Source organism: Stegodyphus dumicola, chromosome 5 (assembly GCF_044657685.1).
Source record: "Stegodyphus dumicola isolate Sdum_Otavi_A_Nest chromosome 5, ASM4465768v1".
In the NCBI taxonomy this organism is placed as follows: domain Eukaryota; kingdom Metazoa; phylum Arthropoda; class Arachnida; order Araneae; family Eresidae; genus Stegodyphus; species Stegodyphus dumicola.
In genome coordinates, this window is record NC_140772.1 from 20,782,961 (window position 1) to 20,800,839 (window position 17,879).

Here is a 17,879-nt window from a genome sequence, read left to right on the forward strand (position 1 = left end):
TCCCAAATTGTTAAATACATAAGATATCAAAACAGGAATTAAAAATTAAACTATTATTTCAATGGCGTCTTAAGAAATATAGAGCTATCTAAAGTTAAGGAATTTGAAATCAGCGTGTATGCTAGATTTGGCGTGCTGTTAAATGGGCGCATTTGCTAGATTTGGCGCTTTCGCGCATGTACTCTCGCTGCAATTTTTTACGGTCCTCAAAACGGAATAGTACCCTTGTATCTATAGGTGTTGTAGTACCATAAATCACAATGGGTCAAGATAGAAAATAATAACATTAACATAATTACCTTGCTTTTAGTGGAGTTTTGTTCTCGTGTGGAAGAGCAAAATGGGAATCAGCTGCATTGCATGGGCTCGGAGCGAACATAGCCGAAGCCGAACACATCAGAGCATTTAAGAAGTCGGAATATGTCTCTCCTTGAGTAGAGCTTTGCCTTATAGGAAGTGACAAAGGTTGCAAAACATCTGAATACAAAAAGCAAGTTTAATAGTAAAAATAAATAAATAAAAATACTATACAAATCAGTTGCTTTCTACATTAAGGAAATGATATAGAAAGGAAGAAATTAATAAAATAAAACCTTTAATATATTAATTGTTCTTAAAATTATCAGTACTATACCATCATCTACCCAACCATGGTAAGAATCACATGGCAAAGTGCTATGTTGCAAAAGTAAATGATCTAGAATTTTACAAAAATGTATTTATCTGGCAACCCACTAAAGCTTGTACACGCATTATGCCAGCCATAATGCTACCATCTGACTTGGTGGTGGTGGCAGTAATGTGCAAGATTCTAAAATTCAGGGCTCATGTTTGTGGTTTCTGTTTGTTGCAATTAGTGTATGGACTTCCCCCTTTCATAATGAATTGTAATGGCACTGAATTGTCTGCCTGTTAGAAAAAATACTGCATTTTTTATAAGAAATATGGCATATTGCTTAGGAATAAACAATGCAGGAATATGCATTCCATGAAGCTAATTTGTGCAGTTCTTTGAAGTTCCTTTAAGTTAAAACAGGTCAATACGTACATGGTTTGGTGGTACAAGTAATTTTGATCAGTCATATGTACATGGAGAGCAATGCCAATTTACTCTGCTATTCCAAGAATTCTGCAATTCTCTGTTTTTTTTGGGGGGATGAGGGGTTAAAACAGACTGTTGTGCATATAGCCATAAAATTGGGAACCATTAGCCAGAAATCAATTAATTTATACTGTTTGATAAACTTTTTAGAGCTAATTTTAACTAAAGTCTACAAATTCTCTCGCCAACTTCATGGCAGCCCAAATCCAAACTAATTTTCCCACCTTCCTAAAATAGTATCCAACACATCTATTAACACCATTTCTTCCCCTAAATATGATAACCCTATTTGCATTCCATTACAATGAACGCTGAACAACTGTACCATTTTGCTTTCCAATTCAATTTAGCAAACATGTTAGTTAAGTTTAATTCATTTCTGGCCTTTTTAATGTATAATAATAATGTAGATTTTAAGTCTCATACTTTTTACTGAATTTATTTTAGAATGATAAGAATGTTTAAAAATTATTCTCCTTTCTTACATTTCTATACTGATTTAGTTCCTTTTATTTATATTTATATAGTTTTTGCTTTGTTATACTATGAAAAGCAGCCAATGTGTAGAATGGTCTTTTTTATGCAAGAATTTTTAAATCTTTACTTGAATAATTAGTTAAGATTTTTTCTTAACTAGCACTTTGAATCAGTTGTGGCTCAATATCTTCCTTGTCTAGTATTTTGCAATTGGTTCTTGCATATTAGGAGGACAAAACACATTCACTTCCATTTTTTACTGTTAATTGATTGGAAACTCGTTTGTTCCTCCAGAAGTTGTAGTTATAGGTTTGTTCTATGTAATAGCAATTATTGATTCGTTTTTCCTTAACATTTTCGTTTTATGCCGTTTTTATGGATTTACTTTTCATTAAAAGGTTGTTCCCTTGCTATAGACAATAAAAAATAAAATAAATAAACAAATAAATAAATAAAAAAACCTTTTTACTGCATTAACATTAAAGTTAACTTTCTATTAAGTTTACTAATTTCCATTCTTTTCCTAGGATCCAAAAACTATTCTGATATATATATATATATATATACTGTCAGAAAGCTTATCTTTGGCAATAATAAAAACTTATTTAATTCATTTCCTCTGGATTAGATTTAACAGCTGATCTTAACTGCTGTTGTCTCTTTTATACACAGAAGCAGTTCCTCTCCCCCCACTTCCCCCAAAATATTTTGAAATTTGAAATCAGATGACATTCACTTAAATCCACTTAACATAATATCTACTTTTAAGACACAATAATAATTTGTTGTTTGACTTCTGAATAATATCTACTTGCTGTAAAATAGCTTAATGATAGAAATATTATGTGCCTTCTCAAAAGTGGTTGTGATTTCCCCAGCTGTTCCTTATGGGAATGGGGATTTAGCACATGGAAATGCCTTTATAAAACACACACACACACACACAGATAAGCTAGATAAGCAAAAAATTAATTCTATAAGGGCAAAAGCCAAAAGAGATACTTAACCCTCTGAGTGGCACAACTTTCTCAAATTGCTCACAAATAGTGTTTTAACAGCATTCACTACATAAATTTGTATAATTACAGATTTTAGTCTGCTTTCATAAACTTCCTATTCTTCATTAAGATATTTACATCATCATAGAAAGCAAAATATGTAATAAGTACAAAATGACAAAAAAATCTTCTGACCAGATAAGGCAGTTACACCACACAGACGGTTAAATAGACTCTTTACATCTGATTAAAAGCATCTATACAAAATTTATGAATTAATTGCACTCGTATATGTATGTATATATATATATATATATATATTAATTATATATATATATATATATATATATATTACTGCATCATTTCTAGATAAAGCTATGGCAGAGGTTATGTAATACTTAATGACGAAGTTGATTTAAAATCTAAACTCTGATAATTGAAACTTTTCTAACCTAAACAAAAACCTTCCTCTTGGCGATCTTCCATACTAGATTAATATGCACTTTGCTTTATCTCTGTTGCTGCTCGAATGCCATTTCGCTGCATTCTCTTCCAATTGCAAAAGTAATAGGAAATGTAAATGTTCTGGAAATAGGCACGATTAGAGTGCCAAGCGATATGTGGCCACAAATGTGAATTTAAATAAAAATGGAATTTAATCTGCCTCAACTGCCAAGTTTCCTATTCATTATGGATTAGCATTCTATGCAATCAGAACTCTCCCTCTTCAATATGGGTCTATGATCTATCCTCTCTATCAGTATTTCTATGTTTTTATGATCCAGTGTACATCAGTACTGCTTCTAAATTTTGCTTTTATTATAATTAGTCTGTAGCATTGTCTCTGCTATGTGCTTCATCATCGGTATTTCTACTACATCTTTTGCCCTTTTTTTCACGCATATATATATATATATATATATATATATATATGTTGTATGATCTTAAATTCACTTAGTGGGAAATTGAGTTATTCTACTACTTGCGCAATTGCTGCAAAGTAAGTTAATAATAATTTATTTCATAAGAATAAATTGAGTTTAATTAAAAAAATTAAATTTAAATACATTTACTAAAGAAATATTGATTATATTATCTCCTAAGATTAACTTTAGTAGAATTATCTTAAAAGAGTGAATCCATACTTAGTAAGTTCAATTTCGAAAATTGTTTTAAAGTAACTTGAATGTAAATTGTTAAAAATGTTTAACGGGGACTTGAATTAAATCATGAATAATAAAATTTCAATTGTAAAAAGAAATAAATTAAAAGCAAGTAATTAAATTAAATGCAAGTAATCATTGCCATTGATCGGAAATTAGTTGACTTTTCAAGGGGAACTAACCAACTCCCGTTTAATGAACAATAATTAAGAAATAAATACGCAGGTATTTCGTCCTTTACTCGAGCAATAAGGCGATGTCAAACCGGCAATTCAAGCTAGGCCAAACATTTCCGTGAATAAAAGGGATTAAGAACCAATGGAGACAACCAAAGAACTCATTCCAATGAAGCATTTTAGCTAATTCAATTTTGAGTGAAAAGCAATTTCTGCAGTAAAATTTATATTGCTCGAGTAATTGTCCCCCGACACCCTCATGTTTATGCATTTTAATTCAAAACTATTTGTAAAAATTAAACATTGGAAATTGGCATTATAAAATATAATTCAAAGTAATTGAAATAAACATTAGAAAATTACAAAATATAAGAAATATACTGTAATCTTTGCAAAAACATATCAAAAAATAAAAAATTTAAATTTAAATTTAAAAAATATATAACAAGAAAAGGGAATGTACATGAAAATATAATTTACATTCAAGTTACTTTAAAATAATTTTCGAAATTGAACTTACTAAGTATGGATTCACTCTTTTAAGATAATTCTACTAAAATTAATCTTAGGAGATAATATAATCAATATTTCTGTAGTAAATAAATTATATATATATATATATATGTAATGATATTTTTAAATTAAATTCTATTAATAATAATTAATTGATTAAATTAAATTCTATTAATATTGCTTAATAATGTGTTGGCGATTATCTACCTAAATTGCATCCCTGTTCCTAAATTTTGGCGAAATCCTTTCTTTAGTATAAAATATATTAACCTGTTGGCGCCCGCCAAATCGCCAAACTCATAAATCTGTCATATTACATAAAGTACTTAAGAACACTCCTGATGAGAAGATAGCGTCACCTCGTGATTTCAATTAATATCGCTGATTGGAGGATCCTCGTGAAGTACACATATGTATAAGTAGGGCTTCTGCTCAAGGTACGAGGAGAACGCTTACGAGATGGATGCTAAAATAAACCTACCACTTTATATTCCAAAATTTGTCTCATTCCTATTGCCCCGGCTGCACAAAACAAATAATGTATGAGAAATTACATTTCAGAAAGCTGGCAGGATTCCACCTTCAAAGGGATTATCTAAAAAAGAAAATACCCCAAGGATTATACGGATAAAATGTTACGCACTTTAGATGAATTTGCCGCTGTGCGACTTCTATGTTTCTACATTTTTCGCTAGGCGTTCTTGCTTCAAGAGAATCATCCTTCTGTTACCTGTATTCTGGTATTCTGCAGATTATTTTACGTCCAGAGAAGCATCCTTCTGCCCCCTGTGATGTGTGATTTGTGTTCCCATCGAAAGTTCGTCGTTCATCAAATGTGCTCTTACCGGTGACCTACTTTTGAGGATGGAAATCTTTCCCTACGTCTACGCCGTTCTGTGTTGCTCTCGAGAGCTTTGTGCTTGTGTGGTGATTGATCGTATTTTGCGAAAATCTAATCAAGAGTGCACAAAAATGTGTAGTTTCGTGTCGATTTCATCACTCGTATTCTCGTCACAATAAGTCAAACAGAAGCAATTAGTAAAAAGATTGGCGATGCAAATGATATTATTATTATTGAATTATAATTACTGATTTAATAATAGTGTTTTTATTTTGAAAATTTTAAAAAGTATTATTTTGGTATAAATGTATTTTAAATTTGGTATTTAAAGGATGTATTTTGGTTGTAATATTGTTTTGGGAAAATTTAAAGAGTATTATTTTTGAATTAGTTTTATTTATGAAAGTATTATTAGTTTTATTTATGAAAGTATTATTAGTTTTATTTATGAAAGTATTATTAGTTTTATTTATGAAAGTATTATTAAGAGAATAATGGCTAATGAAAACATCTCTGATCCTGATGATTCATTAAGGGCAGCTAGCGCTGAACCTGAAACAAGTATAATTCCCTTTGACGCGCAGAATGATATGGATATAAATTCATGGCTTGAGTACTTTAACAAAACTCATTTAGATAAAGATGAAACGTGGAAGCTTAATAATGTAGCTCGATATCTAAAAGGTAATGCACTTAGCGTATATGTCAAAAACTGCCATAAAATTACTAAATATGTGGAATTAGTCCAAATTTTAAAGGAAAATTTTTTCGACCCCACTTTAACTACGTTTGGTGATTTTGCCAATTACAAGTATAATCATAAAGAGGACATAACGCAATATTTTCGCAAAATATTAGATATTGGTAAAAAATTAAATCTAACTCATGAAATGATCTTGGAGGGTCTGATGGATGGCCTTCCTACAGAATTAAAATCCTTAATGACGATCAACGCACCCTCTGACCCCATCTCTTGGCTTACTCATGTCCATAAGCTTATTAAGATTAGCGAAAATCAACAAATCAAAAGTGCACCTCCCAGATTTGTAACTCCGATTGAGAACAGTCCCCAAGATTACAATCGATTTAATAGAAGTAGAATTTCAGCTACTGTGAGACAAGATTCTCCTAGACCCAACAATTTCCAACGTTTTCAGAGACCAAGTAATTTTTATAATCGGTTCAGTGGTCCAGGATTTACAAGCCATCATAATTATAATTCTCAAAATAGATTGCCATTGCCACCTAGTCCCTGTAGACTTTGCACCCGGAACGGAATCCCAAATGCTTTTCACTGGTTTCAGGTTTGTCCTTTCAGAAGGGAGAGATCTGATACACCTAATGTTACGCCCCTTGCAATAGAACCAACCCCAGAAACCCCTCACAGTAGTTGACTATTAAAGGTGTCGGGATATTTGCCCAATAAGAAACGTCTAGAGTGTGTTGTAGACAGTGGTGCCACCATATCAATAATTTCTTCCAAAACAGCTAGACAATTACGTTTAAAAGTACAAAGAGTTAGATCATTTTCAGTAACCCAAACTAAAGGAAAAATAATCTTCAACAAAATATGTTGTATACAAATGAAAATTGGACGGATTAGTAAACAAATTACCTTGTTCGTTCTTGATAATAATTTTAATTATGTAATTTTAGGACTTTATAAATGCAAATTATTTGAGTTGAGTATTGATTGTACTAATTTAAAAATTAAACAGAGAGCTATTGTACTTAATGATGACTGCCATTTTGACAGCCGACCCATATCTCTACACCTCCAACTTCAAGGTGGTACAACAAATGTTTATCCATGTGTTAATAATAATAATAATAATAATGATGTAAGAAATTTTCCAACCTGTAAATCTCGGACTACAAATCCAAATGAATTAGTTTCTCAGTCTAACATTTATGTGAAAAATGCTGTTTCTAATACTGTCGATAACAAAGAGTATAACTTGGAAAAATTGTTAAATGATTATTCATCTGTGTTTTCTAAAAATAAGTATGATGTAGGAAAAATTAATATTGAACCTCAACGAATTAATTTAAATTCTGATTTGCCTGTATCATTAAGACCTTATAGAACATCCCCTATGGAAGAAGAGGAAATTAAGACCCAAATTGATCAATTATTACAAGCAGGTATAATTAAAGAAAGTTGTAGCCCATATTCATCCCCCGTGACTTTAGTACTTAAACGTGAGGAAGGAAAAAAAACTAGATTGTGTATAGATTATCGAAAATTGAATTCCCTGGCTAAAACAGATGCAAACCCGCTTCCTCGCATTGACACTTTGTTAGACAAATTAAGTAAAGCAAAAGTATTTTCTACAATTGATTTGAGATCTGGTTTCTGGCACATCCCGATTCACCCTGCAGATACTGAGAAATTAGCTTTTTGCACGAATTTTGGATTATTCGAATGGTTAAGACTCCCTTTTGGTTTCAAAAATGCTCCTGCAATTTTTAACAGAACAATTAGACGAATATTAACAAAAAATAAAATTAATTTCGCTTGCAGTTACTTTGATGATATAATCGTTTACTCTTCCTCTGAGAAGGAACATTTAGAACATTTAAAAATTTTATTTGAGGTGTTTAAAGAGGAGCATATTAAATTGAATCGAAACAAATGTGTGTTCGCCCGAGATCAGATCACATTTCTTGGCTATGAAATAAAAAATGGTAGAATAATTCCCGATAACCATAATATAGAAGTTATTAAGAAACTTAAAAACCCCAGTAACACCAAAGAGTTACAAAGAGTTTTGGGAAGTGTGAATGTGTATCATAGATTCATTCCGAATTATGCAACTATTAGAGCTCCATTAAACAGACTCTTGAAAAAAGATGTTAAGTGGGAATGGAATGACCAATGTCAAAAAGCTTTCGACGAAATGAAAAGAATACTGATTTCCAAACCTGTTTTACAATTGTATGATTCCAGTAGGCCATGTCATATTTTTGTTGACGCTTCTCAAACTGCTGTTGGAGCTGTTTTGAAACAACCAGATGAAAATGATGTCCTTCACCCTGTATCATATCATTCCCGAACTTTAAGAAATTATGAGAAAAATTATACGATTACTGAGTTAGAATGTTTGGCCATAGTAGATGCCCTAGACAAATTCTATTACTATCTGCATGGACAAAAATTTGTTATACATACGGACCATGCGGCCCTTGTTTGGCTCAAAAATGTTAAAAATTTAAAAGGTAGACTCTTCCGTTGGTCACTCAAACTAAGTATGTTCAATTATGAAGTAAAGTATCAGAAGGGCTCTACCAATATTGAAGCTGACATGCTTTCTAGACATCCTGTTTCACAGCACCTCCAACATTATGTACATTTACTTGATAGAAATGAAATAATCCAACAACAAAAAACTGATAATGTCTGCGGAAAAAATTACCAAGAGATAAATGATATGATGGTAATTAAGAAAAAGAATTTTTATAAAATTGTAGTACCTAAATCTTTAAGATTAAAATTGTTGAATAAAACCCATGAAAATTTTGGTCACCCGGGAGTTCAAATTATGCTTAACTTAATCACCCCTCAATATTATTGGCCTCATATTAGCGAAGATATCGGAAATTTTGTAAAACATTGTAATACTTGTCAACTTAATAAAAAGAAAAAACAGAAAAAATTTGGTCTTATGCAAGACGTACCCCCAACCGACAAACCTTTCGAATGTCTCTCTATTGACACTGTGGGAGGATTTAATTATTATAATTCTACAAAAAAATATTTACATATAGTTATTGACCATGCAACAAGATATGTCTGGGCTTTTCCCTCTAAAAGTGTAACTTCAGAAACCTATGCCAATTGTCTAAAACAAATATTTCAAATACAAGTCCCCGAAAAAATTCTGAGTGACAGGAATGCAGCCTTCACTTCCTCTAGATTCAAAAAATTTCTTAAAAAGCATAATGTTAAACAACTTTTAACTTCATCTCACCATCCCCAGACAAATGGTAAAGTAGAAAGAGTAAATCAATCAATAGTAAGTCGACTAAAATGTAAAGTAAATTCTTCTTCTAAAAAAGTACCGTGGACTAAAGTGCTAGAGCAAGTTGTTATCTAATATAACAACTCCCCTCATACGGTAACTAAGTTCACCCCAGCATACTTACTATTTGGTAACCTCCCTTTTGAATCTCCAATTGATCAAAATAAATACCCTTCCTTAAATGAAGCAAGGGCTTTAGCAAAGAAAAGAATTATCGAATACCACCGAAAGAATAAAACTAGATATGACATCAGATTTGTAGAATCTAAATTTCAACCTGGAGATTTTGTCCTTTACGAGGAATTTGAATATCCAAATACTAGAAAATTGACTTCACCCTATTCAGGCCCTTATCGGATTATGAATAAATTATCTGAAGTTAATTATGAAATCGACAGGGAAAATTTTCACACGAAGAAACCAACTGAGATTGTACATGCGTCAAAATTAAGGTTCTATTATCCACCCGAGAACTTTAAATTACATCATGAATAAATCAAAATTTATAAATCAATAAACTATCCATAACCCTTCTTTTAGTTTTCATCCTGTTGTCCCCCTTAATAATTGATTTATCTCTCAGTGTCTGAAAAGTTTGTCTGTTCTTTTCTTTTACTGGGCTCCTTCAAACTTGAGTTTCAGGTTCAATGCACTTTCCGTGTGGGAAACACTCAATTGAGGCTATACTACAAGTAGAGTACTATACCCTCACATTTCCTTGAGCTCATGTTTTCCTATGTTTGTGTTATAAATTGTAGCAACAGTTGAAAAAGTTAAATTTCAGTTGTTGAAATTTCTGAATTTCATTTTATGTTTCTGCAGCATCGTGTACAAAAAACTGGTATGGATGTTGGAAGTTAAATTTTGTTTTGTTATCATTAATAAGAGAAAAATAGAGTGACAAAATATATTAAAAACCTATCAAAATGTGTATTTTCAACAAGAGTATAAGAGCTCTAGTATCGTGACATAAAAACTCAAATGTTTTCAGAGCCAATGCTAATCCATAATTCTAGCGCTAATTAAATGATCCGGAGATCTCCAAAGACCAGTAAAAGACTGAAGATGAGACTGAATGACAACTCTAATGATTGTATGGACTCATACACAAACTGTGAATGGCATGCCCTAAGATATAAACTTACAAATTCAGTTATATTACTATTTCCTATTGCCGCGTAGATAACCAGCAATATGTTAATAGTGCTTTATTTGTTCTGCACTTAGTTACTATATTATAATTTCATTAATCATTTATTATATTTTATATACTGTATTAATTATATTCAAATATTTTATGTCATATTTTACGTAAACATTTTGTGTCCCTTGAGGTAAATCCAATCAGTTTTCCTACTCACTTAATTTCCTAATAACTAAATTTTCTGCTCTCACTATCTGTACTGTCTTGGGTCGACGGCCGCGACTGCAAGCCTTTTCAGATGGGGGGGATAATCTGTAATGATATTTTTAAATTAAATTCTATTAATAATAATTAATTGATTAAATTAAATTCTATTAATATTGCTTAATAATGTGTTGGCGATTATCTACCTAAATTGCATCCCTGTTCCTAAATTTTGACGAAATCCTTTCTTTAGTATAAAATATATTAACCTGTTGGCGCCCGCCAAATCGCCAAACTCATAAATCTGTCATATTACATAAAGTACTTAAGAACACTCCTGATGAGAAGATAGCGTCACCTCGTGATTTCAATTAATATCGCTGATTGGAGGATCCTCGTGAAGTACACATATGTATAAGTAGGGCTTCTGCTCAAGGTACGAGGAGAACGCTTACGAGATGGATGCTAAAATAAACCTACCACTTTATATTCCAAAATTTGTCTCATTCTTATTGCCCCGGCTGCACAAAACAAATAATGTATGAGAAATTACATTTCATGTATATATATAATATTGTGGCAGTCAGGCATAGGAATGACAGAGCTTGGCATCAGAATCCAGAAGTTGTTGTGCCTAATTAAAGCATCCAATGATGACAAAGAAAAATAACCTTATAGCTCCATATCTTTACTCAATGCAAATGGCAGAGCATTATTCTTTTAGATTAATTCTCCAAAATTACATATCTAATAACGATTTAAATAAAATTATTTTAAATTTACTGCCTCATACTATTTGAACAAAGGGAAACGGATAGGAAGAGCAGCAGCAAAGGTCTGATAGCAGCAGAAGAAAGCAGTCTGACAAAAAGTGGCACGAACTCTGCATTTATACTAGCTGTTAAATAACATGCCAGAATGTTCTCGAAAGTACTGGTCTAGGGGAAAGATCCTGAACTTGTGGAAAGTTAATTAGAGGTTGCCTGTTCACATAGAACAAAGCCATCATATTTTTTTATATTTTACATATATATATATATATCAAGTTAATAATGAGATAATAATCAGAATCAAGTTAATAATGAGAATTTACTAATAAAATATCGATGTACAACTAAATTTCAATACATACAGTTGGACTTGCCTGCCTTCTCAAACGTTCTGGAAGGCAGCCGTTTAATTTCTTCAACCAGTCGTTTCTCAGCCCTTGGCACAGCAGCTAGATAGGTTTCAACAAGAGCATCCCTGTCAACTGCCCTATCTGATGCGAATGGTTTTCCACTCTGTAAGAACAACCAAACAAATCAATATATTTAAACAGGATATGTATTTCACACATAAGTTTCAATTTATATTGATTATTAATTGTGCGCAGTCTTGACTAAGGAAAATATTTTATAGGAAGAATGGCTAATAAGTACGAAATAGAACCGAACAGACTGAATTAGATTAAAATCATATTTATACATATGATTCATATACATAAACCCTTTCAGTCATAAATATCATATTAAAATACTGATCATCAAAAATCATTGTTTCCAGAAACACATAATTAAGGTTTAGAACATGTTCCACTTTGAGAAAAATCACGTTGTACATTATTTCTATGCAAAAATCCTTAAGAATTCCTCTCACAGAATATGCATCTCCTTTTCAGTGCGGCATAAACCATTTAAAAATAACAAAATATGCACATAAGTTAAACAGTAAGAATTGCAGACTCAAGGCTTTGGCATGAGGCTAATAATATATCATTATTTTTTCACATATTGTTTTGTTCATATCATGTTGAAGTCCCAAAGCAGAGTTACAACCACTTCATCTAGCATATTGTCAAGTTTTTTTTTTTTCTTCGTACATTGAATAACGACAGCAACACTTGATAAAGAATGCAAACACAACTTATTAGTCAGTATTATTCAAGAAAGCTCCAATAACATGTTTACAGTTGTCGAAGAACTACTATAAACATGCTGAAACAATCAGCAACACAGCCTTCAGGTTATCAGGCTATAACAGCGGAGACAGTTTCACGGCAAAGCACCAGAGTACAGCTCCCGACTCTGCTCAGTCGTTCTCGGAATTCCATCTCTAGACTCTCCACACTCAACTCGCGAAGCACTCAACGATACACTAGAGTACAGCTCCTGACTCCTTGGTTCAGTTGGTTCTGCAACTCAACACACTCTAAGATGAAACTCGACGATGCACTAACTAACTCACGATACACTAAGAGACTCTTATGGTGCACTCGACGACCAACTCAGCACTCACTGACTGACTATCAACTCATTGGATTCTCACTGACTCACAATTGACTCCCTAGCTGAGACACTGACTCTGCACGGACTAACCCGCATACCAGCAGGGTTTATATAGCTTTTGGCTTGTGTTCGAGAACATATTGGGCTAAACCAGAAAGAATTCATTTCAGAAGGTTCTCCATCCGTCTATGGCATGTCACCAAACGGGCAATCCTGCCTTCCCTAGCCATTTTCTGGCAACCCAAAACTTGCTTTGCGGAGAAGCTATCTTACAGTGGCTAGTCATATCGTAACAATATGATCTTTAGCATTAATTTTCCATGTCAATGAAAATTTCTTAAGCCAAATCAGCGTTTAAACTGGTAAAATGTTGATATCAAACACAGTAATGAGCAATTTAGAAAATTCAGATTCCAAACAGAAGAAATTGGTTTTTGATGGGGATGGAGGGAGAAAAAAGAAAAAAAATTGAATTCAGGCAATAACCCAAATAATAGGCAAGCTTATGTTTTATATGGAAAACTTTATTATAAATTACAATGACAAATTTTTGGTACTTAAAAAAAATAAATTCTACATGTTACATAATATAGTTTCCAAAAAAATTATGAAATATTCACAAACAGTGGCAGATTTAAACTACGGTCAAATTTTCTATCATAACAGCTAAAATTTAATATCCAAAACACTACATTCATTATCCAACTTTTAAAAATAATTTTAAATTATTACCAGTTGGCAATGTGACAGTCTCTCATTCACTCTAGAAGCTTCAGAATAGTTACAGTGCCGCAAATGATAGATAACCAAGACTTCTTGAGCTCGAAAATCTTCATTCTCAGACAGGTACTTCACGAACAAAGATGATTCAAATGTATTCATAGGCATATAGAGAAGTTCTTTCATTTTATGCACTAAGAAATAAAAATATTTTATTAGGAAATGCTTTATTCTCAGTTGTATATGGTGGGCCTGCCCAACCTGCAGGCTACACATTGCCCTCAGAATCCATTGCGAGATACAACAAAAAAATAAATAAAAGGATCCATGCATGTCACAGAAAATTTAAAACAAAAACGTGGCCCAGTTTTTGAGAATATGAAGACCCACTTAAACCCATCTTTTAAAGCCAAAAGCAGCTAACAATATTTCAAAGAATGACAGCATTTGCTACTAAATATATAATGGCATATGCAGATTAAAAATGCTTTGCATAACAAATTTGGTTCGGCATGCAAATTTTGTCATGTATTAAATGCAGAGCTACATTTGCTTACTTTCTCTTCTAACGACTACATAAATTAAAAAAATATATATTTGTGCATAAAGAAAGATAATGAGAAAAGGCACCGATAAATAAAACTGAAGACCTTGCAGCAAGAAGGGTCCAGCTCAACATTTTTTAATTTTCGAAAATTAAGAGAAACATTTAAAAAATTAATTTTTTACTTATGTTCTAAATGTTTGTCCTCATTAAAAGTGCTAGTAAAAATTATTTTTACAGCTACTCCAATGCAAAGAAAAAAATTTTTTTTAAACAAAAAAGACCCATGAACACAAAATCTACCAAATTGGAACTGGGCCCTTTTTGCTGCAAGTTCTTCAATTATTTTCTTAATACTATTTTAACTACAGAAGAGCTACAAGTCCTTCTTGACTGGGAATGTGAAGAAGCTCAGAGAGTTTTTCTGGTGAGAAGGAAGAGAACACAAGTGTTCAAAGCTAACTGCAACTATGAGAGACCTTTTGAAGAATTAAAATTAGACTGAGCTCATATTTCTTAAAATAAAACCTTATTTAGTCAACATTTGGGAAAAGTCCAGTTCACCACGAAGCTTAAAAAAAAAAAAAAAAAAAAAAAAAAAAAAAAAAAGGATCAAAAGAGTGGCAGATCTGCTCAATGTCGATGCTATCCACTACATCGGCATTATTCTGAAAAGAAAGGTAAGTTCTAAATCACCTTAGAAAATTTACTGAAATCTGAACCTTCCATAAATCCAATGGTGGATGTGAAAAAGTGATGATGGATAAGCTGAGTCTTACACCTCCAGGAAAACCTCAAAAAACTCTCTCGACTAAAAACAAATATGTGCATATAAAGTGCAGTTAAATATATTTATTACAAATAAATTAACCAATTTCCAGCATTTCAAACTTTGATAGCATGTCACATTCTACTGAAATTTTCCATTATGTTTCAGGATTTCAGACAGAGCTCAGGAACTGATTAAATAATTTCCACAATAACTGAACAAATGATGGAATCATGGAATGGATTACATTATTTTTGCAAAGCACTACTATTACTAGTATAATCTCACATCAAGAGCAATAATTTAATTCTCTCTAAAATTCTCTTTGGGGGAACTCATATTTTTAATGAAAAACAAATGGCACTGATTGCTATTTTATAGATGTTTTTCAGAACAGATTACAATATTTCAGAAAACTTTGACTGCATTTCAATTCCATTCAAGGCTGATATCAAACTTACCAGCAAATTTATAAATGGAAAAGCAAGGGAAAATTTTTAACGAATATTTTGAACACCATCCTTGCAAATGCTTTCAAGTTCAAAATAAATACACTGGCTCTCAAAAAACTTAATTTTCACATCTGAATGTTACCTATCCTCACTTAATCTACAGAGTTCAAAATGTTGCCCACATCAAATCAACATTATATTTTAAATTGAATAGCAATTGTAACTGTATTGTTTAGCATTAGATGGAACTCAATGAGTACTAAATAAGGAACATACTTATTAATATTATCTAAAAGTCACACAACATATGTTTTAGAGCTCTGTGTTTTTAGGCACATGTGTTGTTTTCCCAAAACATTATACAATTTTCTTTGTTGAGAAGCATTCTGTTACAACATTATTGAACAGTGAAATGTGCCAAGACATTATTACATAGTTTATTATATTTCTTGAAGTCTATGAACATAAGAGTTGATTCCAGCAATACAAAGCCACTTGTAAGACATCCAATGAAAACATGTAGTTCTAGTGGGATTTTTTGGCAACTGAATCATAGTAAAAGGATTATATAACACATCAAATGGAACTGGAAATTAAATGCATTATAACTGTTTAAAATGTTTTTAATTAAAAAAAAAAAAGATATAAATTACTAAGCAGCATGGGTATTGCTTTAAAAGATATAAATTACTAAGCAGTGTTTGCTACAAAATTGTTTATAATTTGAAAAATTAATTAAATTACATTATGCTATCCTAAATAAAATAAATTATATACAAGGTTGCATGAAAGATAATGAAAGATTTTACATCTTATTCATTGGTGACTTCTTGGATGCTGCACAAAAGAAGATGTTCCTTTAGATTAAAATAATGTAAAATAACAGCCCAAAATTTTAAAGACTTCACTGAACACATTTCAGTCACCAAAACTTGCAAATTCTCAGAAGAAAATCATAATTTTTTTATACAGTAATTCTCACTGCTAAAACATAATATCCTTTTTCATGGACTTAAGAAAGTAATCTCCAATACTGTGAGGAAAGATGGTGGTAAGAAATTATATAACAGGTCTTAAATAATTTGCGATACCAAATTTTTGAAATTGTAAATAAAGAAAATATAATAGAAAACAGGCTGCACAAGCCAAGAAAAAAGAAGGCTACAGAATTTTATCAGACCAAGAATCTTTGTTATTTGTGACTCAAGAGAATGCATCAGAAGAGCAGGAAGGGGACTATAAGGAAGGAGGAGTAAAGAACAGGAAGGGGAATAAACACAAGGAAGAAGATAAAGGAGTAAAGATAAGCTATACTCAGAATTACGATTAGTACACAGCCTGTTAGAATATGCAATTCATTTCAAACTAGATGACTTAACAAATTAGTTTTACTCAGAATTACGATTAGTACACAAGCTGTTAGAATATGCAATTCATTTCAAACTAGATGACTTAACAAATTAGCTTTACATAGCACTCACCATATTATCCAAAAGAATGTGAAACATGACTCTCCCTCCCACACTACCCAAACACACAAAATTAAATACATAACTAAAAACTTTTATATTCAGAAACAAATGATTTTAAAAAAAAAACTTCTTCAAAAAAAAATAGAGCTGCATATCCTTTTCTTTTTTTTAATATTTAGAGTTATTACCTTTGTTTCTCCATTAACCCTACATACCCAAGCATTAAGTAGTGCAGATAATCATAATGTTATGTTTGTTATATTTGTAATTCTGAACTAAGGTGAACATTTCTATAAAAACATAAAAAGCAAATGATTATTCAGCCCCAAGTTATACAGGATATTAAAAAATCATTTTTTATTCACAATAAAGGTGTAAATGTTAGTAATAAAATTATTAATTAGATGAAATATGGATATTATTAGAAATAAAATAAAAAATATAAGTTATTTAGAACTTTTTTTTAAATAACCCAAATAAAAATATACATTTTTAATTTGAAAAATACATAACGTACAACATATTGAATGGTAATACCGAGTGTTGGCAATTTGTCAGGCAGTGCACACGATAAATTAATAATCTTTTGCCTTAAAGAATGGCAAAACGCTGATGGTTAAATAGCTATTACCCTTAACACATGGAAAATCAGTAATTTTTTAAACACAGGATAATGATACAACTTCAAAATGATTTGGTTTACAACATTGACTTAGTCCCTTTATAACCCATAATTTGGATTATTTAACTAATTGTAACATGATACAAAATACATGAAATTAATATTTATTTCTTTATTCTAAACTTAAAATATTGTGTTTATTGATTAACTGCATTTGATTTTCTTAACATTTTACATTAACAAAATGATTATTTTAAACATAAAATAAAATTAATAATAAACACACATATAATTAGTCAAATAAACTTAGTACTGTATCATTCAAAATTAAATACAAATAATTATTTAGTATATACAGTACAAAGTCTGAAATCCGGACATCCATTATCCGAA

The 17,879-nt window shown here is 31.3% G+C and overlaps 1 protein-coding gene across 2 annotated transcripts in view; it reads right to left on the bottom strand.

The window, feature by feature from the left end:
* Elys (AT hook containing transcription factor 1 homolog) overlaps positions 1 to 17,879 on the bottom strand; it is a 195,608-nt gene that overhangs the window by 70,702 nt on the left and 107,027 nt on the right. For both annotated transcript variants that reach the window (XM_035351721.2, XM_035351713.2), the window contains exons 22-24: positions 13,640 to 13,821; positions 11,773 to 11,923; positions 300 to 477 (exon numbers count right to left, since the gene is read on the bottom strand). In XM_035351721.2, coding sequence (XP_035207612.1) covers positions 300 to 477; positions 11,773 to 11,923; positions 13,640 to 13,821 — 511 coding nt within the window. The remainder of the gene's footprint in view (positions 1 to 299; positions 478 to 11,772; positions 11,924 to 13,639; positions 13,822 to 17,879) is intronic.